Genomic DNA, 22,766 nt, shown 5'->3' with positions numbered 1-22,766 from the left:
ACAGCACCCAGCCTGGTACACATACATGGTATAGGTATTTAAATGCATGTAAATTACATTAAAGTCGCAAAACTGGCAAGCCCAATGAGAAATAATAGTGCTACTACAGCAATCTTCAGACTTAAAACATTATTTGCTGCTTAACTAATTTGATAAATATAATTAAAGTATATCTGTTCTTTTTGTCTCAATATGTGTTCATATATATGTGTGTGTTTATATGTATATGTACACACATATATGTACATATATATTGATTTAATGAGTATAATATAACAAAGTTGGAAATTGCTGCCTAGTCATCACTTAAAAAAAAATAGCTTTATTGAGATAGTATTTATTTACCATAATAGTCACACTTCAGTGGTATTTAATATATCCATAGTTGTGCCACCATCACCACAATCTAATTTTAGAACATTTTCATCACCCCCAAAAAGTACCTTTTAGCAATCCCTCTCCATTCTTCGTCCCTTGCCTTCCCACCGTGGCCTCAGCAACCTCTCGTCTACTTTCTGTCTCCATAGATTTGCCTTTTTTGCACATTTTATATAAGTGGAATCATATAATATGTGGCTTTTTGTATCTGCTTTTTATCACTCTGCATAATGCTTTTAAGGCTGATCCGTGTTTGTAGCGTGTGTAACTATTTAATCCTTTTTATGGCTGAATAATATTCCATTGCGTGGATATACCACGTTTTGTTTATTCATCAGTTGGTGGACATTTAGGTTGTTTTGGGTTATTATGAATAGTGCTCTATGAACATTTGTGTGTAAGTTTTTGTGTGGACATGTTTTCATTTCTTTTGTGTTGCTCGGTCATATAATAACTATGTTTAACTTTTTGAAGAATTGTTTTCTAAAATGATTTCACATTCCCACCAACAATGTATGAAGGTTCCAATTTCTTTACATCTTTATCCGCAGTTGTTATTGCCTGTCTTTTTTATTATAGCCATTCTGATGGATGTGAAGTGGTATCTCATTGTGGTTTTCATTTGCATCTGTCTAATAACTAATGATGTGCATCTTTTATGCACATATTGGCTATTTGTATATCTTCATTGGCGAAATGTCTGTTCCAGAATACTTTGCCCATTTTCAAATTGGGTTATTTGTCTTTTTATTGTTGAGTTGTAAGAGCTCTTTATACATTCTGATTACTAGACCCTTATTAGATATATGATTTTCAAGTATTTTCTGTCATTCTGTAGGTGTCTTTCTTTGTTCTGTCTTAATGGTGTCCTTTGAAGCCTGGATGTCTATTTTGATGTTCAATTTATCAAATTTTTTCTTTGGTTGCTTGTGCCAAAGTTTTTAATTTTGATGAAGTCCAATTTATATTTTCTTTGGTTGCTTATGATTTTGGCATCATGTATAAGGATCCATTGCCTAACCCAAGATCCTGAAAATTTATAGTTCTACACCTTACATTTAGGCCTATGATCCCTTCTGATTTATTGTGTATGGTGTGAGACAGGGATCCAACTTCATTCTCTAGCATTAGCCTATCCAGTTGTCTTTCTCAATTTAAATGTATTGGCACTCTTGTTGAAAATCAATTGACCATAAATGTAAAGGTTTATTTCTGGGCTCTCAATTCTATTCCATTGATCTATATGTCTATCCCTATGCCAGTAGCACACTGTCTCAATTATGGTAACATCATAGTAACTTTTGAAATCAGGAAGTGTGAGTCCTCCAAATTTCTTCTTTTTCAAGGTTGTTTACACTATTCTGTGGGCATCACTTCTGTAGGTCTCACTGAGGTAGGGTCTAATCCTTAGTTTTGCAGTTTTAGGATCTTAATTGTATCCGTTTTCTCCAAAAGTGAACAGGTACTAGAGCATTGGTTTATATTCCTCAAACATGCAAAATGCCAAGTTTGATATATACATTTTGGGATATTCCTTTTTTGGTGGCTTCAACCAAAATCCCTATACAGAAATTCCCCTGTACAAGGTGCCAAATTAATTACTAAAAGATTGCTTGATGAACATGGAATTGGAAACTCAGATGAAAGGGAGGGATATAGTATAATGGTTAAGAGTTACAGGCTTTAAATCCAATCAGTACTACGTTTGAATCCTATCTCTGCCACTGAATGATTGGGTAACCAAAGCAAGATTTTGGAACCTCTTCATCTAGAAAATGGAAAAAATAATCCCTTTCTCATAGAATGGTTGTGAAAGTAAAATGAAATAACAAGTATAAGCCCTTAACACAGTGCCTGGGACTAGTTAGATTTCAGTAAATGGTACCTATTGGATATACTTGAAAATACTTCCGTCAGGGTTTGGAGAACCACTCTCTGTCATAGTAGACTTCCCAAGGGACCTGGAGAGCATTGCTACCCCCTGGCTCAGGGCATTCCATCGCCTGATGGAAATAGTAGGTCAGGGTTGCTGTATTTTGATGATGTTATGATACTGATTCTTATCAATTTGAATTTCAAAGGCTAATATTTACTGATCTAGCCTTTACATTCTAGGATCTGGAGCCATCCTTTGCAATAGCTTCTCCAGAGAGCACATATCCAGAAACTTCAGTTATCAAGAATACCACCAAGATTTAAGAAATAGGGAAAAACCAGTCACTGAGCAGTCAAAACATTGTCACATATACTAATATACTTAACCCACAGGAGAACCCCACAGAAAAATATTTGCTCAAAACCTGAAAGTCTAAACTAATAAAAGTTTGTCTGTGTCTAAGTTCACAGAATAGAAGCAGAAAGAAAGAAAAGGGAAAAAAAAAGAAAGAAAGAAAGAAAGGAAGAAAGAAAGAAAGAAAGAAAGTTGTTAGGTTAGGAGACGAGACAAGTGTCAGCCCAGTACTGATGAAGGAGACATACAAAAACAAAAACAAAAAACAATAGATGTAAGTTTAAAATAATGAAAAACAGCATTCTAGAGGCCATTTCTTATAGGGACCAACAGATCTACATACCTTTGAGGGCACTCATTGATCCTAATAGAACACAACAATGTTGAGCATGGTAATGATGACCCTTAATCGCCAAGTTTAAGTAATTTTCAAAGGCCTATATTGAAGAAAACCGTTTTCTTGGGGAGAAAAGCTCTGTGTAGTAGCTAAAGATTTCATTCATATGGGATGTCTTCCCCTATGATGCTAGATAAATGAGATGTTACTGGCTTTCAATTTGACTCAACAGGTTGAATTTGCAAACTAAAGTAGTATTTAAATAAGTAGTGCAGGGAGCTCAGAGATGAACTGTTTCTACGCATTCATTCGCATCCTAGTATGTGGTTGTTATTAAGTATCCTTGAGAGGAATCAAAGCTGTACTTGTACCTTGTCTCTCAGCAGGGTTTCCTCCAGCCCTTTCAGTATCTCAGTTAAATAGTTGTGTTGATCTACTCTGGAGGGCCTTCGTGGGGAATATAAAGAATGAAATTACTTGGCCACTGACCCTCTGTATACCACAGCCATTCCGTTCTGCTCAGGCATAAACAAGCACAGTGACATTGCTCTGTGCTGCTTCGTGGAGACTAAAACGCAAATTTAATTTGTGTCAACTCTTAAGGTGAATATTAAATATCACCCACAGTATATTTGAAATGGTAAACAGTTTCAAACAAACTTAAGGCTTGACTGAAAGTTCTAACATTCCGTTATTTTCTTCTCTCATACTAATAAGGATTTTAAAGTTTTTAATTAGGTATTAAAGCCAGCCCAGGACCTGAAAAGAGAGACTCATAGAAGTTTAGAGCTGGAAGGCTTTTAGAAAATGTGTCCAGCCTCTTCATTTTACAGACGTGAAAACTGAGGCCCTGGGACACATTATGATTTAATGTAGGTCACTCAGTTAATTAGTGACAGAGCGAGAGGGAACCCAGGTGTCCCCACGCCTTCGTAGGCCAGCTTTCCAGAACAACCCCTACTCCTCGACCAGTGTCGCCCTCCCCCTCTTTTTTTCGTGTGTTCTTTCTTTATTAAACAGCTGTGCCATTTGGAACGTGGGCTCGGACCTGGGAAGACTCGGTTTCAGCCCCAGCTCTCCACCGCTTGAGGTGCACGCTGTCTTTGATCAGGACTTGGGGCTGGGTCTCTGCTTAGCCTGGCGCCTTTTGCACGGCAGGTGCTTTGCACCTGGACTGAATCGCCGCTTCACCGCGGCTGCACCGTCCTTGTTTCCCATTTTACAGCACAGGCGTGTGTCACCGGGGTCCCCGAGCGAAAGGAGAACGTGGGTCCCAATCCACTGCCGTTTGAAAAGGGAGGCTCTGGGCACCCTCGTGGCTCCTCGGCGGACCCCGGCTGGCAGGGACATGACCAGCTTGTGAGTGACCTCGGCGCCGACCCCGCCACTGGTCAGCTCGCGGCCGGGGCGTGCCTGCCCGGCCTGACGTGGCGGCGGGGCCGCGGGCAGGGGAGAGGCCGCCGCCAGGGCGCGGCCTGACGTGGCGGCCGCGGCGGGGCGGCGAAGGGAGCCCAGGCCACTGCACTGCCCGGCGTTCCGGCCAGAGGGCGCCGGGCCCCCACACTTCCCCGCCCCGAGGCCGCCTGGAGCTGCTGGAGTAAGCGCTCCCGCGATTGGGTCGGCGGCGCGGCGGGGCCATGTTGGAGCAGGCCGACGACCCCGCCTCCCGCCGCCCACCGCTCCAGGTCGGGCTGGGCCCTGAGGGGAGGGGAGCGGCGAAGGGGATCCTCCCTCCCCGGTCGCCCGACGCGGCTGGAACACCGGCGGGAGCTGCAGCGGTCACGGCCGCCCCTCCCAGCGCGGGCCAATCAGCGGCGCGGGCACAAATATGCAAATGACGCGCCGGTGCTGCCGGAGTGCCGCTCGCAGGGGCTGGTGGGGTCGCGCTGGGGGAGTGAACTGGGCCAATCAGGCGGGTGCGTGGCGGCGCGGGGGAGGCGGTGCCCCTTCACTCCTCCCTCCTCTCCCTCCCGGCCCCGCGCTGACAGGGGGGCCTGGCCGCGCCGCCGGTAAGTGCCGCCGCCGCCCGTCGCTGCCACCCGCCGCCCCAGGCAAGGAGAGGAAGCTCGGGGGCACCGCGGGGCCGCGGGCGCTGCTCAACTGGTGGGGAGAGGCGGGGGTGGGTTCTGTCAGCTGGGTGGTCGCCGGAGGCCGCCCCCGCCCGGCCAGCCGCGCGTGTCAGTCTCGGTCGAGGCGGGGGGCGGCGGGGGCGCCTCAGTCATGGCGAAGCCCGAGAGCCAGCGAGCGGCGGTGAGTACGTGCCGCCGCCGCTCGGCGGGGTGAGGGCTGAAGGGTCGGGGCAGGCCGGGCCGCGCCGCCGGAGGTGAGGGGCCCGCGCCCGGGGACGGGCGGGCGCGCCGGGAGGCGGGGGAGGGGGCGCTGCCCGCACGTGCGGCCCAGCCAGCCCGCCCGCCCCGCGCCTGTCATGGCTGCGGGCTGCTGCCCCCGCCCCGCAGCCCGCAGCCCGCAGCCCCTGGGGTCGGGACCCGGCCGCCGCGCCTGTTGCGTCGGGAGGAGGTGAGGGCAGGGTGGGCAGGGCTCCCCTTCCCCGCCCCGCGTGAGGTCAGGGCCTCCCCGTCTGCTCGCTTCCCTCCCGAGAGTCGGGCTTCCCTCTGTCCTGCAGCCGCTTCCCCCGCCCGCCGGCTTTCTCGCCTCCGTGACTCATGACAGGGCGTCCCGCGCGAGCGCTCGGTGCCCCCGAGCCCGGGACGCCCCCGGCGCTTTCCCAGGCCTTGCCTCCCGGGTTACGACCGCACTGCCTTCCCTGGGATCCTTCGCCCCGAGGGCCTCTCCACGTCTGCAGCGGGGCCCTGACCCCGCCGCCTCTGCCGCTTTCTTGGGCTCTGGGTGTGGGACGTGATGGGTGGTTCCAGGGCTCTCTCCGCGGACATCCATCCCAAAGCCAAGCACGACCCGGAAAGCCTGGGTGTCTTCCTGGCTTGTCGCAGCCGCCAGCCCAGTGGTTTCTGTTTGTTCCTTTTTTGGTTTTGTTTTGTCTTTTTTTTTTTTTTAAGAAAAATAAAACTTTTCAGAACAAAGTAGACAATAATTTTTTGTTAATTGGGTTATTAACAGTGTTACACAGTTAGTTTTTTGGAAGTCTGGAATTATTTATGTGACATGCTCATAACTATCTCAGGATTCCCCCGTATTAAATAAAGTTTATGTTCATGAATAAAATCACACACAATTTGGTTTTTCGGTTTTGCATGCTACTTTTCACCTTTTCCTTTTCTCTGATTTCAAACACTCCAGTTCTACTTAACCAGCTAGGACCTTGAAGAGGAAAGAGGGCTTGCCTTGTGTAATGTTACTCTACTCAACTCTGCCCATAATTGTACCAGTATTTTTGCAAAGTACCACTAGTTCTACAAACATGTGGATGTATAGAAGGTGAACTTCAGGGGGCTCGCCACTTTACCCAGGGGGGAGGGCTGTGTTGTGTCTTGTTTTTGCAATGCAAAACTATGAACATAGCGAGTCTTCTTTTCTGCTGGATTTACAGGACTTGAATTTAAATGGGACTTTTTTGCTAATAGGCATCACAGAGCCTTCCTTAGGATAGATAATTGATAAATTCCTGTTAAATGAAAAATATCTGTTGCTCCAAGCACGTAAAACCTGTATTTATCTTCCAAGACTTTTCTGTTTCTGCCTTCTATTGCTTTGACACTTCACATCAAATTGCTATAGTGTACTACAAAATATTAGTAGGTCTTAGTCCTTGGGGTTTTCCTATAAACTGTGGGGTATATAATACAGACACGAAGTGCTTGGCAGGGTGGAAAATAGTTGCCTCTCAGATTTGTTAATTGTATCTTTGTCATCCTTGAAAAGTTTTAGGAGAGTGGCTATTGTAGATTTAAAAAAACAAAAACCTTATGATTGGTTAACGAGAAAAAGATGATGTCCTAAGTAAATAGTTAAAAAAAACTGTGCTTCTGTAACCAGTAAAGCCTTCTTGGCTAGCAAGGAGTGCTGGTTGGAGAGAATCAGGACCCTGTCACTTTACTAGCTGTTGTTAGGGCTGGGGACGCTTTCCCCTAGCCCTTTTAGTTTTGGCTGGTCAAATAATTCAAACAACATACAGCAGACTAACAGGAGAATATAAAATTTTAATACGTGCACATGGGGAATTCACATAAGCATGAAAATTCCAAAGACTGAGGCAAATGAGGTAGATATGTCATTTTGGACAAAGGGGAAAGGGGGAGGGGAGCGTCTGGTATTTCAGAGGGGAAATGGGCAATTCACAGGTAGCCTAGAAAGTGGCAAACACATTCTTGCTAGGCAATCTAGGAACAATGGGGCGGGGGTGGGGGGGGCGGGAGGAATCTAGTGAACAGATTTTTGCATGGATCCTTCCAGAATACCATACTGAATTCATAGGATGTGCTAAAGTGAATATGCTAAGGTTCTCTTCCTGAAGGTTTTTCTATCTGAATCTCTTAAAGAAGGAAAGGGGGAGGTAAGAAAATAAAAAAAGACTCTTCCTGAATTTGTTGGCCTTTGTTTTCAGCTTGAAATAATCTGTATGCCAGGGTGGCACATCCCGGGGCCCTGACCCCCACCCTGTGTAGCTTAGTCAAGTTTCTTAACTTCTGTGAACCTTAGTTTTCTACAGTTGCAATTCTGTGATTGTAAATATCCCATGGAATCTGTCCTCTGAAATACAAAAATTATACTTGGATTTAAATGTAAGAAAAAGCTGAGGTTTTGAAACAAACAGCGGTATAGTTGGCCTTACCTGAATAGAACGTTTTTAAAAGAATAATCTCCAGTGGGCAGGTATGACTAAACATAAGCAGTATTGTCAGTGGAAAAAACGCATAACAAGATGAAATTAATGAAATCACAAGTACCTTTAGAAACTTTAAAATCCAAACCCCTTATCTAATGTAACTGAATGCCTTCTGTTATAAGGCTTGAACTAGACCTTGGCAGTTTACCTATGGAAACGATATAGAGTTGAAGGGAGGAGCTTAATGTGTAAATTTAAAAGGCAAGAACTGAAGTAGTAGTACAGATTTAGAAATAAAGTCGACTGAAGCCTATATCAATTGTAAAATAAAAACTTTGGAACATGTGACTTAGATTTTCAAAAGGATTAGATTTGTTAATAATCACTGATATAAATGTAATAGAAGAAGTCAACTAAACACTTAGAAGAAAAATGAAATCCTGGAGAGGTTGAAGTCTGAAGGAAAAATAAATATGACTCAAATAGTAGATCTACTGGGGAAATTTCATCACGTATCAGTATAGTGAAGAAAGAACACAGGTAAAAATATGGAAACTTGAGACCGTTGGTCAGAGTGAAGATGAGTTATGAAAACTAATTATTAGGATATGTTGTCATAAGTGTTTGAAAAGCTTCAAAAGCCAAAGATTGGAATCAGATTTATGGATGCTGAGGAGACAATGATTTTATTGTAACCTTTGATTTTATTGTAACCTTTTAAATGTTTTGTAGCTGTGATCTTAACGTGATTAACATGTCTTAACACAATGTAGACTTCTTTTTTTTTTTTAAAGTGTGTTTTTCCAGGATCCATTAGCTCCAAGTCAAGCAGTTGTTTCAATCTAGTGGTGGAGAGTGCCGCTCACAGTCGCCCACAGAGGGGGATCAAACTGGCAACCTTGTTGTTAAGAGCACCTGGCTCTAACCAACTGAACTAACCAGCTGCCCCAACAATATAGACTTCTTACCTGACAGAAGAATTAGCTTTTTTACGCTTATTTGTTTTGTAAATATAAGTTGCCACATTCCAGTTTTATAGCTATTTTCTAATACTTTGTATCTCTGTTTACTTCCTTATTTGGACTTCACTCCCATACATTCCATCTGTCCAAATTTTACTAGTCTGGGAATACTCTGGTCAAATACTACGTTTGTGAATAAAATCATCTTTTGTCATTGTAACCCTTAAGGATCCCTCCTCCCATGAGGTCATAGCATTATTATTTGACATATGTACAACTTCCTGACATTCCCTCTGTTTTTTTGCCCTTAAGTTTATAGGAACATTTTTTTGCTCCTCCCTCAAAAAAGCTGATCAAGTGACAATGGGAAACCCAGAGAAGGGGAAGCCACTTTGAGCTATAAATTTGTTCACTGGACTCCAGGTCATTCACATCCATTCGTTCATTAAACAGATTTATTAAGTTATCTCTTAATTTATTATGTATGATATTTATCTAAGTGTATATTTAAGTGAACTCTGCCTTTTGTAGAATCTACAGTCTGATAATGAACAAGTAAATAAACAAATGTAAAATTGCATCTTGTGATGGATTTAATAAAGGAAGAGAACAGGGTGCACTGAGGGAGAAAAATGGGCAAGATTTTAAACTGGTCAGAGAAGGCCTCTCTCAGGTGGTACTATTTAAGTCATGACATAAAGAAGCCAGACAAGGAAAGAGTTTTCTGGAAGGGAGAAAAATATGTATGAAGGCAAGAAATAGCTTGTTATGTTGGAAGAAATGAAAGTTCATGGTGGCAGGAGCACAACAAAAGAGGAAAATACGGAAGATGAAAGGGGCAGAGAGCAGATCATACAGGGCATTACAGGGTGTGTTAAAGACTTTGGTTTTACTAAGGACATTGCAGTCATTGAAAATTTTGAAGCAGAGAAGTATTGTGCTTTAAATTTTAAAATGGATTGGAGAAAGCAAAGACATTGTACTACTACAGTTCAGGTTAGACCTGATGGTAACTGGAACTAGAGTAGCATATGTAGAGATGAAGGAAAGGAAAAGGTGTGTGTGTGTGTGTAATTTTACATAGAAACAGGAGATAGGAATGACAACTTCATGGTGGATTGGATGTTACGGGAAAGGTGTCAAAAATTACCTTGAGGTTCTTGGCTTGAACTAGATAGATGGTGATGAGATTTACTGAGATGAAGAAGATGAGGGGGAAAAAATGTTTGGCAAGAAACTGGGTTTTGAACTCCATCTCCAGACAAGCAGTAAGTGCTTCAGAAAGTGGGTACTGCCTTTCTCTGAGTGATACAGGTGCTTCAGGATAGGTATGTGAGCTGTATGTGCGACACTATACTGTGACATATACATAATGAGTGTCTTACGGGGAAGGAGCAAGCTTCACATTTATGTTAGAAGAATTGGTAACTGAAATGACGTTACCTTTTAACAATGCACTTCAGTTTTTAAAAGTTTGTGAATATTTTCTTAATATAAATTATATTAGATGTGAAGGTTTAAAGAAAACATGTAATATAAGATGGGTTTACATATTATTTGGGTTATACAGAATGCAAAATTCTTATACTCCTGATGTTTTCAGGAAAGTAGCACTCTTTAAAGTTATTAGCTTCTAGGCAGCTTGATATTAAATTTGTCATTTTAATGAAATGCCGATGCTTACGAGTGAAAATTATAGCTCAGGGCATTAGTAGCTATTATTTATCAATTAGCTACAGATGCTGATGTTTCTGTTATAATTTGGCGTTATTACAGAGTGAATATTAAGTTTTTTTGTGTGTGTGCTTAAATACACTTTTTAGCCAATAATTTTAAACATAGTTATTGCAACAAAGGGACATGGTTTGAAATTTGAGGGGGGAAAAAAAGATTATTTTTCTTGTCCAGTGGTCATTTCAATTTAGTTTACCCTGACTAAGCAGCAGCAGTATAAAGTATATTTAATTTTATTCTATTGGAAATCAATGACTATGGATCTGAAATATAACTACTACTGTATCTTGTTAGTTCCTTTTATAAGATGAAAGAAAAAATGGAATAATGATTAGATGTCATATTTTGCATAAAGTTTGTTTTATTTAAAAATTTTGTGCTTTATCACAGTTGGAGTAAATTTAAAAATCATTCTTTTTCCCCCATGGAATTAATGGACTGGAATTTAATCTATTTCTCTATATTTTTAAGTTTATTCTTAAACCTTAGCATATTCACTTTAGCACATCTTATCCCAAATCTTTGCAGCATTTATCTTTAAAAAGGCAATTAGATACTTATTCATTAGCGTTTTTTCTTCCATTCCAGGAGGTGGGCAGCTTTACCTAAAACAAATCTAGGAATTTAAGATTATAGATTTTGGGCACTTAGTCTGTTCTATAGATGAAGAAACTGATATACGGAGAAACTGTGTTGCCTAAGATTTCTAACATTGGGGAGTATTTTATTTCAGAGGTTGCATAATTTAGTGAATTATTGGGGAATATTTTACTTCAGAGATTGCATAATTTAGTGAATTTACTGCATATCCAAAAATAAGAATACATTTATTACTTCTGCTTTGGTAAACATGTTGAAATCAGTAGTATATAAGAGTTTATTTATGTCTTTTCAGAGACCATCCTGTATATGTTTATCAATATTTGTATGAGTGACATATACTCTAAGGGATTATTTAATTATTTAATTACATATGCTTCATCTTGTTCCAGTTAGGTTTAAATTTTTTTTTAAATTATAGTGGACATTCAGAAAAGTGTGTAAATCATAACAATATAGCTGACTTATTACAAAGTAAACACATCTCTGAAACCACCACGGAGGTTAAGGAATAGAATGTTATTTGCACCCCAGGAGCGCTCCCCTTACATTCCCTCCCAGTTGTGACTCCCTTTCAGCCTTCACAGAGGTACACATTATGTTCGCTCCTAAACCCATGGAGTAGTTTTCCTGTTTTTGAACTTTATGTAAATGAATCATATGTTCTTTTACTTAATATTATATCTGAGACTAATATGTGTTTTTCCCTGCAGGAGTAGTTCATTATCATCGCTGTTAACTTTAATGTTTGATGGACATGTTTTCCGTTTGGACTGTTACGAATAATACTTATATGAACATTTCTGTACTTGTCTTGTGTTACACATGTGCACACATTCTTGTGAAGTGTATATTTCTACAAGTGGAGAAGCTGGTCATAGGTGTGCATATGTTCAACTTTAGCAATAATGCCATACAGTTTTCCAAATTTGTTCCAGTACATGCTCCTTTTAGCAGTGTATGAGAATGTCAGTTACTCCGTATTCAGTTACGTGGTATGATTAAAATACCAGTATATTTGAAAAATCTTGTGCTTTTATTTTTAATCTCCAAAGTTGAATACTTGATGAGGAGCATATATTTCTACATAGTACAAAGGAATCTGAAATAGCAAATACAAAGATTTTCAGTCCCCAAATGAGTGCCATGTTGTGCCTATTGGATTGCAGCAGATTAGAACAAACAGTTTTATGTTCTCAAAGTTATAGTCGAATAAGAGTCGAATATAGTTGAATATAGTCGAATAATACTATATTTTCTTGATCCTTAAAAATGTTTGGTTTTAAAATAGAGTGAATTAGTACACTCTTATTTTAGTGGGTATGGTTTGGGAAGAAGGAAAAATGCTTATCTATAACTTCATCAAAAAAATCTTGAAAGAGATGGATGGATTTTGATCAGATTTCAAGGAGGGCAATGAGATGTTATATGGTGTCATTAAAGTAGTGGGATATTGGTTTTATATTTTAATTTTCTACCAGTAGTAAGAAAAAATTAAATGACTAGTTTATAGTATTCCAAGAAAATGGAATTGAGTTTCTCAAGGATTTGAATGGGCAATCACATTTTAGAGGATATGGTGAGGAAGATGTGTCAACATTTGACTGAATTTGAAATGCTAAGTAAATGGATTTGATAGAAATGAAATCACTGTATAAAAACTTATGTGTATTAAACTACTTTTAATAGGAAAAGCAAGGAAAGCCATAGGAAAGAAAATCCAAGGTAGTGTGTCATAGAAGTTAAAATATCCAGAAGGCAGAGGGGTTAATTGAATTGAATTCAGAAAACATTTAAGGAGCTTTTGTTATGGACCAATCGGGGTGGTGTGTGGTACCTGAGATGAGTAAATCATAATCTTTGTTGTTTTAAGCACTCAGAGTCTAAATAGTATGTGATAGAGGGGGATTCATAGACGATTGGAGGCTTCATATAGGAGATAGCATTTGAGTTTAGCTTCTGCTGTCACTTTGCTTAGTGATGGCAAGTGTTTCTTAGTAGTCAATGACAGGGATTGAGAGAACATTTAGGTTTGTCTAGGTTATTAGTCATCTTTGAAAGTATAGTTGCAGTCCAAGAGGTTAACAGGCAAATGGGTGTTTGGAAAATGGAGGCAGTGGATCATTTATTTGCAATGTTTGTCATTGAGTGGAAGGGTAGAAATAAAGTGATTTGGTTTGTACATTTTTGTTCAAGTAGGGGAGGTCTGCTGATGCCTCAAGTTAGAAGGCAATTGCAAGGGGATTAAAAATCCCTGAGAGAGTCAGAATGTGTGTGGGTCTAAGTCCTTTAAAAGGCTAGATGGAATGGTATTAAGAAGTGCAAGATTTATCTTGGGAGAAGTCACATTTCCTCTTCTGAGAGGAGAACAAAAAAGGAATAGATACAAAGACAGATACATGATTCTGAAAAGATTGTTGGTGAATTTAAACGGGAAAACCTCCTGTCAAGGGAGAGTTTGAATGACTGTTGGCTCTCGGGAAGTCAACAGAGATGACAAGTATGAGAGGGAAGACTACATTTATTAAGCACTGACTAGATCTGAGGAACTTCGAATGTATTTCTAAACCCGGCAGCAACCCTCAGTCAGATGGTGATACTAAACCTGGGTATCAGTTTTCACTGCATTTCAAACTTGGGAGAATTCTGCATTTAAATCAATTTCCTGTTTTTCATATTAATTGAAATTTATATGACTTTAGACTATGTATTTACACTTAATTTGGTTATGCGTATGATTGATGTTCAGGATTTTGAATTCAAGAACTTGACCTGACTTGGTAACAACTGGGAAACTTGTAATTAATTTCAGTATCAGCCCAAAATTAGTTATCCTCAATCATTTTTTAACAACAGTAGAGAGGAGATTGTGTTGTAACGATTTTCCTTTCTGTGAGATGCAGAGTAACACGAAATTAAGTGTGAATGCCAACAAAACTGAATTTAGTAAATGGGTACCTACTTAGGAAGATGTTAATATAAGCATTGGTGGTTGCTATTAAGATGAGTGGTTTTTAGTTTTTAAACCAAGGCATCCTTTGTTTTTAAAAAAATCCTATTTGAAAGCTCAATTTGCAAAATAAGTGAAAGTAGAATATTCAGGGTGAAATGTTTTATTGGGGAGGAAGTGGGGATGGGAGGTCTAAAGCCCTCTCTCTCTCTCTCTCTCTCAGTGGCTGAAGATTACCCAGCAGTCCAAGGGGCGCAGTGTGAAAACTGTTTACACAGTGCTCCATATAGATTATTGATTGTGGTTCTATGAGAGCAGTACTGTTACAATCTCCATTTCACAGGTGAAGAAACTGAGCTTCAAAATGACTGATTTGCCTAAGAATACATAGCTCAACTAATAAGTGATAAAGCCAGGATTCCAGCCGTACCAGTCTACTTTCAGAGCCTGTTCTTTTAACTACCATGTTTCCCTGAAAATAAGACCTAACCGGAAAATAAGCCCTAGCATGATTTTTCAGAATGACATCCCCTGAACATCAGCCCTAATGCATCTTTTGGAGCAAAAATTAATATAAAACCTGGTCTTATTTTCGGGTAAACACGGTACATTGCTCTAGGGCCCCGTGCAGAATGACTTATCGATGAAAGGAGGGTTCTTTGAGGGATAATGGAATTAAACTTTAACTTGCATCACTGAGCCATTCGTGTGTGTGTAATATCTGTATAACATAAACTTCACTATTTTTAACGTTTTAAAGTATATAGTTCAGTGGGGGCCTTCTTCAAGTCATAAAAGTGATATGCCATTGCTTAAAAGAATGCTTTTGAATCTCAACTTTTGGCATAACTATTAAGGATCAAAAGGTTTTGTTTTACGATAGGACATTTTTTAATTCTTGAAAGTGTTTGAGTATTCTGTGCCAGGAATTATACTAGTAGAAGTTAGGGATACAAAAATGAATAAGAACCAATCTTCACTTGTCTCATTTAGTAGGGAAGACAGACAAATAGACCAAGAATGATAACGCTGTGTGTAAGGTGTGGAATACAAAAAATGAGTGCTTAACAGTTCCAGTGTGTGTGTGTGTGTGTGTACGTGTGTACACAGGCTTCCTAGAGATGGTAGAGCTTGAGTTTAATCACAAAGTCATTACTTTATCAAATCGTGGAAGGTGAGTGGTGGGGAGCACTGTTGTATGCAGAGAACTTCTGGAAAGAGTTAATGGAGATTTGAGAAAGTTTGATGAATTCAGACAGTATTTATAATGAGATTGAAGCATGGATTACCTTTGGGAGAATGGAAGCAAATAAGGGTGGAGAGACCTTGCTATCGTTAGCAAGGGAATAAGATGAGAAGTATATATATGTTGTCAGGACAAAGTTAAGTTTAGGCATGTGATAACTAGTATAAAATATTTTAAAAATGAATTGCAAGTACCATCTAAGTATAATCAGATATAATAGGCTTGGGTCTTAGTAATTTTTTTAGGAAGTCAGCATAGAATCTTGGTCTGTGCTCCTAGTTCTACAGGTCCATGAAAGGGTAAATAGTATTTATTGAACACTTACTATATTTTAGTATTTTGAATATATTCTTCTGAACTCTACAACAACCCTGCAATGGTAGATGGTCAGATGAAGAAACAGACTCAGAGAGCTTCCAAAAACTGCTCAAGGTTACACAGCTTATAGATAGCAGTTGGAATTTGAACTCAATCCTGAGCTCCTTCAGCTATGCCTTGGTTAACTCATATTTGCTAAATAGTTTTCTAATTAACTAGTGATCTAATTTGTTTTACAATCAAACAGTTGAATATATACATAATACAGTTAGACTAATCTAAAACATATCAAGAATACATAGAGCAGAAGTAAGGATGGGATTTAATAGAGTTGTATAAACAAATACAGGGATTGGAATACGTGACATTAAAGCCTCTTATCAAGTGGGCTTCTGTAATGATTTTGTATATTGTACGTTAATAAAACAACCTAAAGATTTGTTAATTAGCTGTTGGAAATAATTTAGAAGGATGTCTTAGATAACTATTACAAATTGGTTTATTTTTCTGTTAGGTTCTAATTTTTGCTAGTACATGTGATTTTATATGTTAAGGTCATATACACATAGAAAATAAAAAAAATGACAATCTTATTCAATATAATGACCTTTAACTTAATTTTTTTGAGAATTTCAGGTATAGAGAATGTTATGGTTGATGTCTTCAAGAGGAAAAAAAGATATTTTGATAATTAAAAAGCATTTTTGAAGTTAAATCTCAGATAAGTTTTTTATTTTAGAATATAGAGCCCACTACTTTATATCTTCCTTGCATTTATTCCTTCATGAGGATTTCAAGCTTTTTTTTTTTTTCTGATGGAGCTTATATCTCTAGTTGGTTGGGTTATTTGCTTGTTTTTAAATTCCTTTCTTGGAAATCTATAGAGTTCTTAAAGATTTGTGAATATGTGGACAGAAAATAAACCAAAATATACACCTTCACATGCATCCAATTCAAACTGGTCATTGATGAGGAAACTGCAGGCCAGAGGGTGAAAAATATTTTCACACTTTCAGTTAGTACCAGAGATTAGAATTTTGGTCTCCTGCCAAGGGTAAAGCAAATATATACTAATAGGTTTTTGTCTACAATTTTGGGTAATGAAATTTCTCTTGGATCGTTTTAGCCTACTTTGAAAATGTTTGTTTTAGGCTTATAAATAACGGTTAAGTGTATTAAGCAGAGACACAGTTGATGTCCGGATTAAAAAATCTAGACATCTTTTACTCCGCTTCCCATGAAATAGCTAAGTATTCTACCAAAGGGTGGACTTCTTTTTTTAGCAGCACATCATGCTTCTCGTTCAAAAAGAACTTGAAAAATACCCAGCCAAATTAAAAATGAGCCATAATATGCATACAATCGTATATTATGTATGACATGTGCTATAAAGTAGATGAATCTTGAGGATATTATGCTAAGTAAAATAAGCCAGTCAAAAAAATACATATATGATTCTACGTATATGAGGTATCGAAAGGACTCAAATTCATAGAAACAAGGTAGAATGGTGGTTGCCTGGGGCTGGGGAGCGGGAAAATACAGTTGTTTAATGGGCACAGGGTTTCAGATTTGCAAGGTGAAAAAATTCTAGAGATCGGTTGCACAACAGTGTGACTATACTAAACTATACACTTAACGGTTAAGATGGCAAAGTCTGTTATGTATATTTTACTACAATTAAAAATTAAAAACGGTTTTTAAATGGGCCATAAAGTCAACGTCCGCCATGAAGTCAATGTCCAGATAACCACTGTTGCCATTTTATAAAAAAGTTTCACATAGGTTTTCTAAAAGGACAAAACACAGTTACTGCCTTTCATAGCGTTCCTTCTCCGCCACCTAAAATGAAAGTTTTGTTTGTACATTCCATAAATATTTGTTGACTGCTTACTATGTGATAGATGCCGTTTACTAGGTACTAGGGATACATCAAATAAAAACTTCTGACCTCCTAGAACTTACATTTTACAGGGAACATAGACTTGAAACCAAATAAGTATATAAAATATATAGAATGTTAGCCAGTACTAAGGCCAAAATGTAAAGCAGGGCCGGGGAATGTGAAATGTGGAGGGGAATGATGACATTTCGATAGGTGGTCAGGAAGGGCCTCACTGACAAGGTGACTTTTGAGAAGACGGTGAAATGAGGGAAGAGTGCAAGTGCAGTCTTTGAGGAAGGAGCATGCCTGGTGTGTGTGTGTGTGTGTGTGTGTGTGTGTGTGTGTGAAGCTATAACATAAAATGTACCATTTTTATTAAGTGTACAATTCAGTGGCATTTCTGTTAACAATTATTATGCAACCATCATCACTATTTCCAAATACTCCAAATCACCCCAAACAGAAACAGTGCTCTGTAAGAAAGAGCCCCCTGCGTGCTCCTCTTCCCAGCCCTGGTCATTGCTCATCGCTCTGTCTCTGAATTTGCCTATTCTCGATGTATAAGAGAAATCATACAATATTTTCCCTTTTGTGTCTGGTTATTGTAGTTAGCATAATGTTTTCAAGGTTCATCCATGTTGTGTGTATCAGAATTACATCCCCTTTTTATGGTTAGATAATATTCCATTTTATATATATATGTCTGTGTGTGTGTGTATACACACACATATATATATCAGATTTTATTCTGTTGATCGACACGAATTATTTTCAACTTTTGGCTATTGTGAATAATGCTACTATAACATTTGTGTATAAATATCTATGAGTCCCTGTTTTTAATTGTTTTGGGTGTGTAGTGTATATCTAGTAGGCATGGAATTGCTAGGTTATATGATAATTCTACGTATGTTTCACATTTTGAGAAACTATCACTCTTTTTCTCAGTGCCTGCACCATTTTACATTCCTACCAGCAACGTGTAAGGGTTCCAGTTTCTACACATCCTCTCCAACACTTGTTATTTTCCATTTTTTATATCATCTCTATTAGGTATGAAGTAATATTGTGATTTTAATTTGCATTCCCTTAATGTCTGATACTGAGTTTTCATGTGTTTCATGGCCATTTAAAAAAGTTATTTTATTAATTATAAAATAAAAATTTGAAGTGGTATAGTGTCAGTTTAATTGGCAGCATTTTTCTTCATGTTACATCAGCTGATAATACCTTATATTTGATGGTATATTGGATTCAGTAACTTTCATTGTATTTCTTTTTATTTTCCCCTTGTTAAATAATCACATCTTCATATAAAAACATAAGACATTGCTTTCCTAATTAATGGCTTAGGTATACATAGATGTTCCCTAATTTAGAGTCTGAAGCTAACTAAATAAAAGATATGTTTGTTCCAGAGAAGTGACTTCACCTACCTTATTTTTTCGGCTTATGCTTTGTTCAGTTCAGTTTGCATAGTTTTCCATTTGCTTGGTCTCACAATTATAAAATCTGGAAAAGTAATTCTTTTTTTTCCATATTTTTTTCTAAAGTCATATTTGTTAAAGTACTTAGATATCATTGTGATTGTTAATAAGTCCATTTCTAGGTAAAATTAATATAGATTTTGATAGTTTTTACTTCTCAGGATTTTTTGGAAGTATTTCTATATTTAAATAGCAGACATTTTGTTTAGGAAATTTATATTTCCTAATATGGGCCTCAAAAATAGAAGTTCTGGAAAAGTTTCTTAGGCATTTGCTAATTTTTGAATAAATTAATATGTAGACAAGCAAGAACCTCCATTTGTGGTTTTCTATGCAAGACAGTGGGGGCAAAACCATAAATACTTTTATTAAAAATGTTTGGAATGCAGCTATAAAAAAGATAAGTCTTGGGGATGTAATATACAAGATAGGAAATACAGTCAATAATATTGTAATGGTGTGGTATAGTGTCAGATGGTTGCCAGACTTATGGTGATCCCTTACTTAGCATAGGGAATACAATAAATAATGCGATAATAACTCTGTATAGTGCCAGGTGGGTACTGTTGAATAACTATGATGTATGCCTGAAACTAATAATATTGTATATTAGTTATATTTTAATAAAAATCTTTAAAAAAATGTTTGGAATGATAAAAGCCTGGAAGAAAATTGGCTAGCCATTTCATATCAGCAAGTATCCTGTTAAATCCTTCCCAAACATAAATAGTGTGAATGTGTATGTATATATAAATATATACATAAGTGTAATTATGTTTTCTCTTGAGACTACATTGAGACCAATTTATTGCTTAGCTCAAGCTTCTGTTTTTGCCTTGGGTTGATTGTCAGTACACATTTATTTGCCCACTTTAGTAACTATAATAAGCAACGTGTACTTTCCAAATTATTTAATGGAGGGGCACCTTAGGGACAGAGTAATGTCTATAACTATGGACCGGAAGGTACTTGGTTTAGCTCCACAGATGTCTGAATTTGTTGGCTGTCAGAAAGGCTGATAGTCCATGATCAGTGACAGCAGGACCATGGTAGCAACATGGAGGCATGTCGCCAATATGCCACATGTCTGTCTGGTCTGTCCGTTGATTGGATGTCTAACTTACCTCATTTTGGACCACTTATGACCTCATACAATCGCTTTTCTTGATGCATTTCCACATATACTCTATGAAATAATAGATTTATCTGCTCAGAGATCTAAAGGAAAAGATCACAACACATTGAGAGGATCTCATGTCAGCTCTCTTAATAAGATATAACTTTGAAGTATAATACACATATATTTTATATATACTAGAGCTGCTGGGGAGCGATGGCCATTTCATGGTATTGTACAGAGTGACATACCATTCTCAAGAGTAGATTCTGTCATCATAATATATGAACTTCAAAGTGAAGTAATGCGCATTGTTACTTTTAAATGCATATAGTCATGTCCCCTGCACCAGCATTTTTTTTCTTTGTAGGGAAAATTAATGAGCTGTTTGCAATAAATTATTCTACCAAATAACATTGTACACTGAGATTTTGTTTTTTAAATCACATATAAACTTTGTAGAATTTTAATGAGTGCTCATTATTTAAATAAACTTTAATTGCTTTTGTTCTTATTTTTCTAGGATTCTGACGTTTCAGGACATGTCGTTATCTAGAGCAGTAATGAACATTGACCTGCTTCGGATTAGTTGATGACCTTTGGAAATGATCCAATAATATCTACTGCAGAGAAGCTCAATATACTTCATTTGGAGTGAACAGCTCAGGTTGTTACTGAATTTTTCAAGATGACAGATCCAATGATGGACTTTTTTGATGATGCCAATCTTTTTAGTGAGACTTTAGAAGGTTTATCAGATGATGCATTTGTACAACCAGGACCTGTTTCACTAGTTGATGAATTGAACTTGGGTGCAGAATTTGAACCTTTGCACATAGACTCATTGAACCATGTTCAAGGTACTCCAACACATCAGAAGATGACTGATTATGAACAGTTAAATCAGTTTGATTCAATGAAATTTCATCACGTTAATCAGTCTTTTGGTAGCCCAGCGGAACATGTGTTATCTCCACACTCTCAGTTTAATTGTTCTCCGATCCACCCCCAAACCCAGCCCAATGGTTTGTTTCCAGATGTCGCAGATGGCAGTCCAATGTGGGGCCATCAGACCGCTACTAGCATATCCAATCAAAATGGATCTCCTTTTCACCAACAAGGACATTCTCACTCTATGCATCAGAATAAAAGCTTTGTAGCACACCCTGACTTTGCCTTATTTCAGGCCAATGAACAACACACACAGTGTACTTCACTGCGCTCACAGCAAAACAGAAATAATCTTAACCCAGGGCAAAATTCTCATAGCCAGTCTAAAAATTATATGGATATTAATGTTTCTGGTCCACACAGAGTCAGTGTTAACCACCCACCACAAATTACTAATGCATCTACTTCACAACAGTCTCTTTCGATGCAACAGTTTTCTCAAACGTCCAATCCTTCAGTACACTTTCTCAAGTGTAGCAGTCGGCAAGAAGGAAATTTTAATGGGCCTTCTCCAAATATGACTTCTTGTTCTGTCAGTAATTCACAGCAGTTTTCTTCACATTACTCCTTTTCCAGTAATCACATATCTCCGAACAGCCTTCTTCAGTCCTCTGCAGTCCTAGCACCTAATCATGCAAATCAGACTTTATCTGACTTTACTGGAAGTAATTCCTTTTCGCCTCATAGGGGAATCAAGCAAGAATCTACTCAGCATATGCTAAATCCCAATTCAAACAGTTTCCAAATGATGCATTCATCACATCCTCAGGGTAATTACAGCAATTCAAAATTATCTCCTGTGCACATGAACTTCCCGGGTCCTGTTGACTCAGGAACTCAAATGGGCCATTTCAATGATCATGTAGAAACTAATGGCTTTTCGTCTTTAGAAGAGAATTTACTTCATCAAATGGAGTCTCAAACTGAGCCATTCACAGGACTTGACCCAGAAGACCTCCTTCAGGAAGGTCTCCTTCCCCAATTTGATGAGTCAACATTTGGGCAGGAAAATTCAAGTCATGTTTTAGATCATGACCTTGATCGGCACTTTACTTCACATCTTGTAACACGGCCTTCAGATATGACTCAAACTCAGTTGCATAGTCAGGCTCGGAGTTGGCATTCATCACTTTCAAATCATCAGCATTTACATGACAGAAATCGCCTATGTTTACAGCGACAGGTATGTAGCTCTTTTGGTGATTTGGGGTAGGGTGGGCTTTTAATCACTGAGTTAATTTTATATGAGACATCAGAATTGATCAAACTAATCAGTACTATTAAATGAATATGCATATTTTTACATAGGTTTCTATTTAAGACTTATTTGAAAGCCATGTATTGATGTGCTCAAAGCAAAGCAGTGGAGTAACATAGTTAGAAAATTGTAAGGTTTTAAGACCTTGTAACTTTTAATTATGATTGCCTTTAACAGAAAGATTTATTATCAAAAACAAATCAGAACTTAATAGCCATAATTTAAAGGGAAACAGCATATTGGGAACATTTTACTGCATATATGATGGATATAGGGTTAATATTCCTATAAAAAGCTCATACATTGATGAGCAAACTTAAGATCTGTTTGGTAACTACATAAAGCCTTATATATAAGCTGAAATTCACAAAAGAGGAAATTGAATTAGTAAACAACATTAGTATGTAACAATAGTGATAATTCATTTTGCAGCATGGTTTCATTTTTATCGCTTATAAAATGTTTTTAGTGTTAATGCTGGCAAATTTATGGTGAAATTGGAACTTATAATAGCTTTGTTAATCGATACAAATATTTTGGAAAGCAATTTGGTGGTATATTTGAATATAAAA

General features: G+C 38.4%; 1 protein-coding gene across 8 annotated transcripts in view; it reads left to right on the top strand.

Moving 5' to 3' along the window:
* The window catches only part of CHD9 (chromodomain helicase DNA binding protein 9), a 177,749-nt gene that overhangs the window by 38,717 nt on the left and 116,266 nt on the right, over window positions 1-22,766 (top strand). For 5 of the 8 annotated variants that reach the window (XM_074314881.1, XM_074314879.1, XM_074314877.1 and 2 more), the window contains exons 1-2: window positions 4,816-4,954; window positions 20,509-22,119. In XM_074314881.1, coding sequence (XP_074170982.1) covers window positions 20,674-22,119 — 1,446 coding nt within the window. In that variant the 5' untranslated portion in view covers window positions 4,816-4,954; window positions 20,509-20,673. The other 3 variants (XM_074314883.1, XM_074314876.1, XM_019732338.2) reach the window with 3 other exon arrangements.

The sequence above is a fragment of the Rhinolophus sinicus genome, linkage group LG11, assembly GCF_036562045.2.
Source record: "Rhinolophus sinicus isolate RSC01 linkage group LG11, ASM3656204v1, whole genome shotgun sequence".
Classification (NCBI taxonomy): Eukaryota; Metazoa; Chordata; class Mammalia; order Chiroptera; family Rhinolophidae; genus Rhinolophus; species Rhinolophus sinicus.
This window is presented reverse-complemented; position numbering and strand designations above follow the sequence as displayed.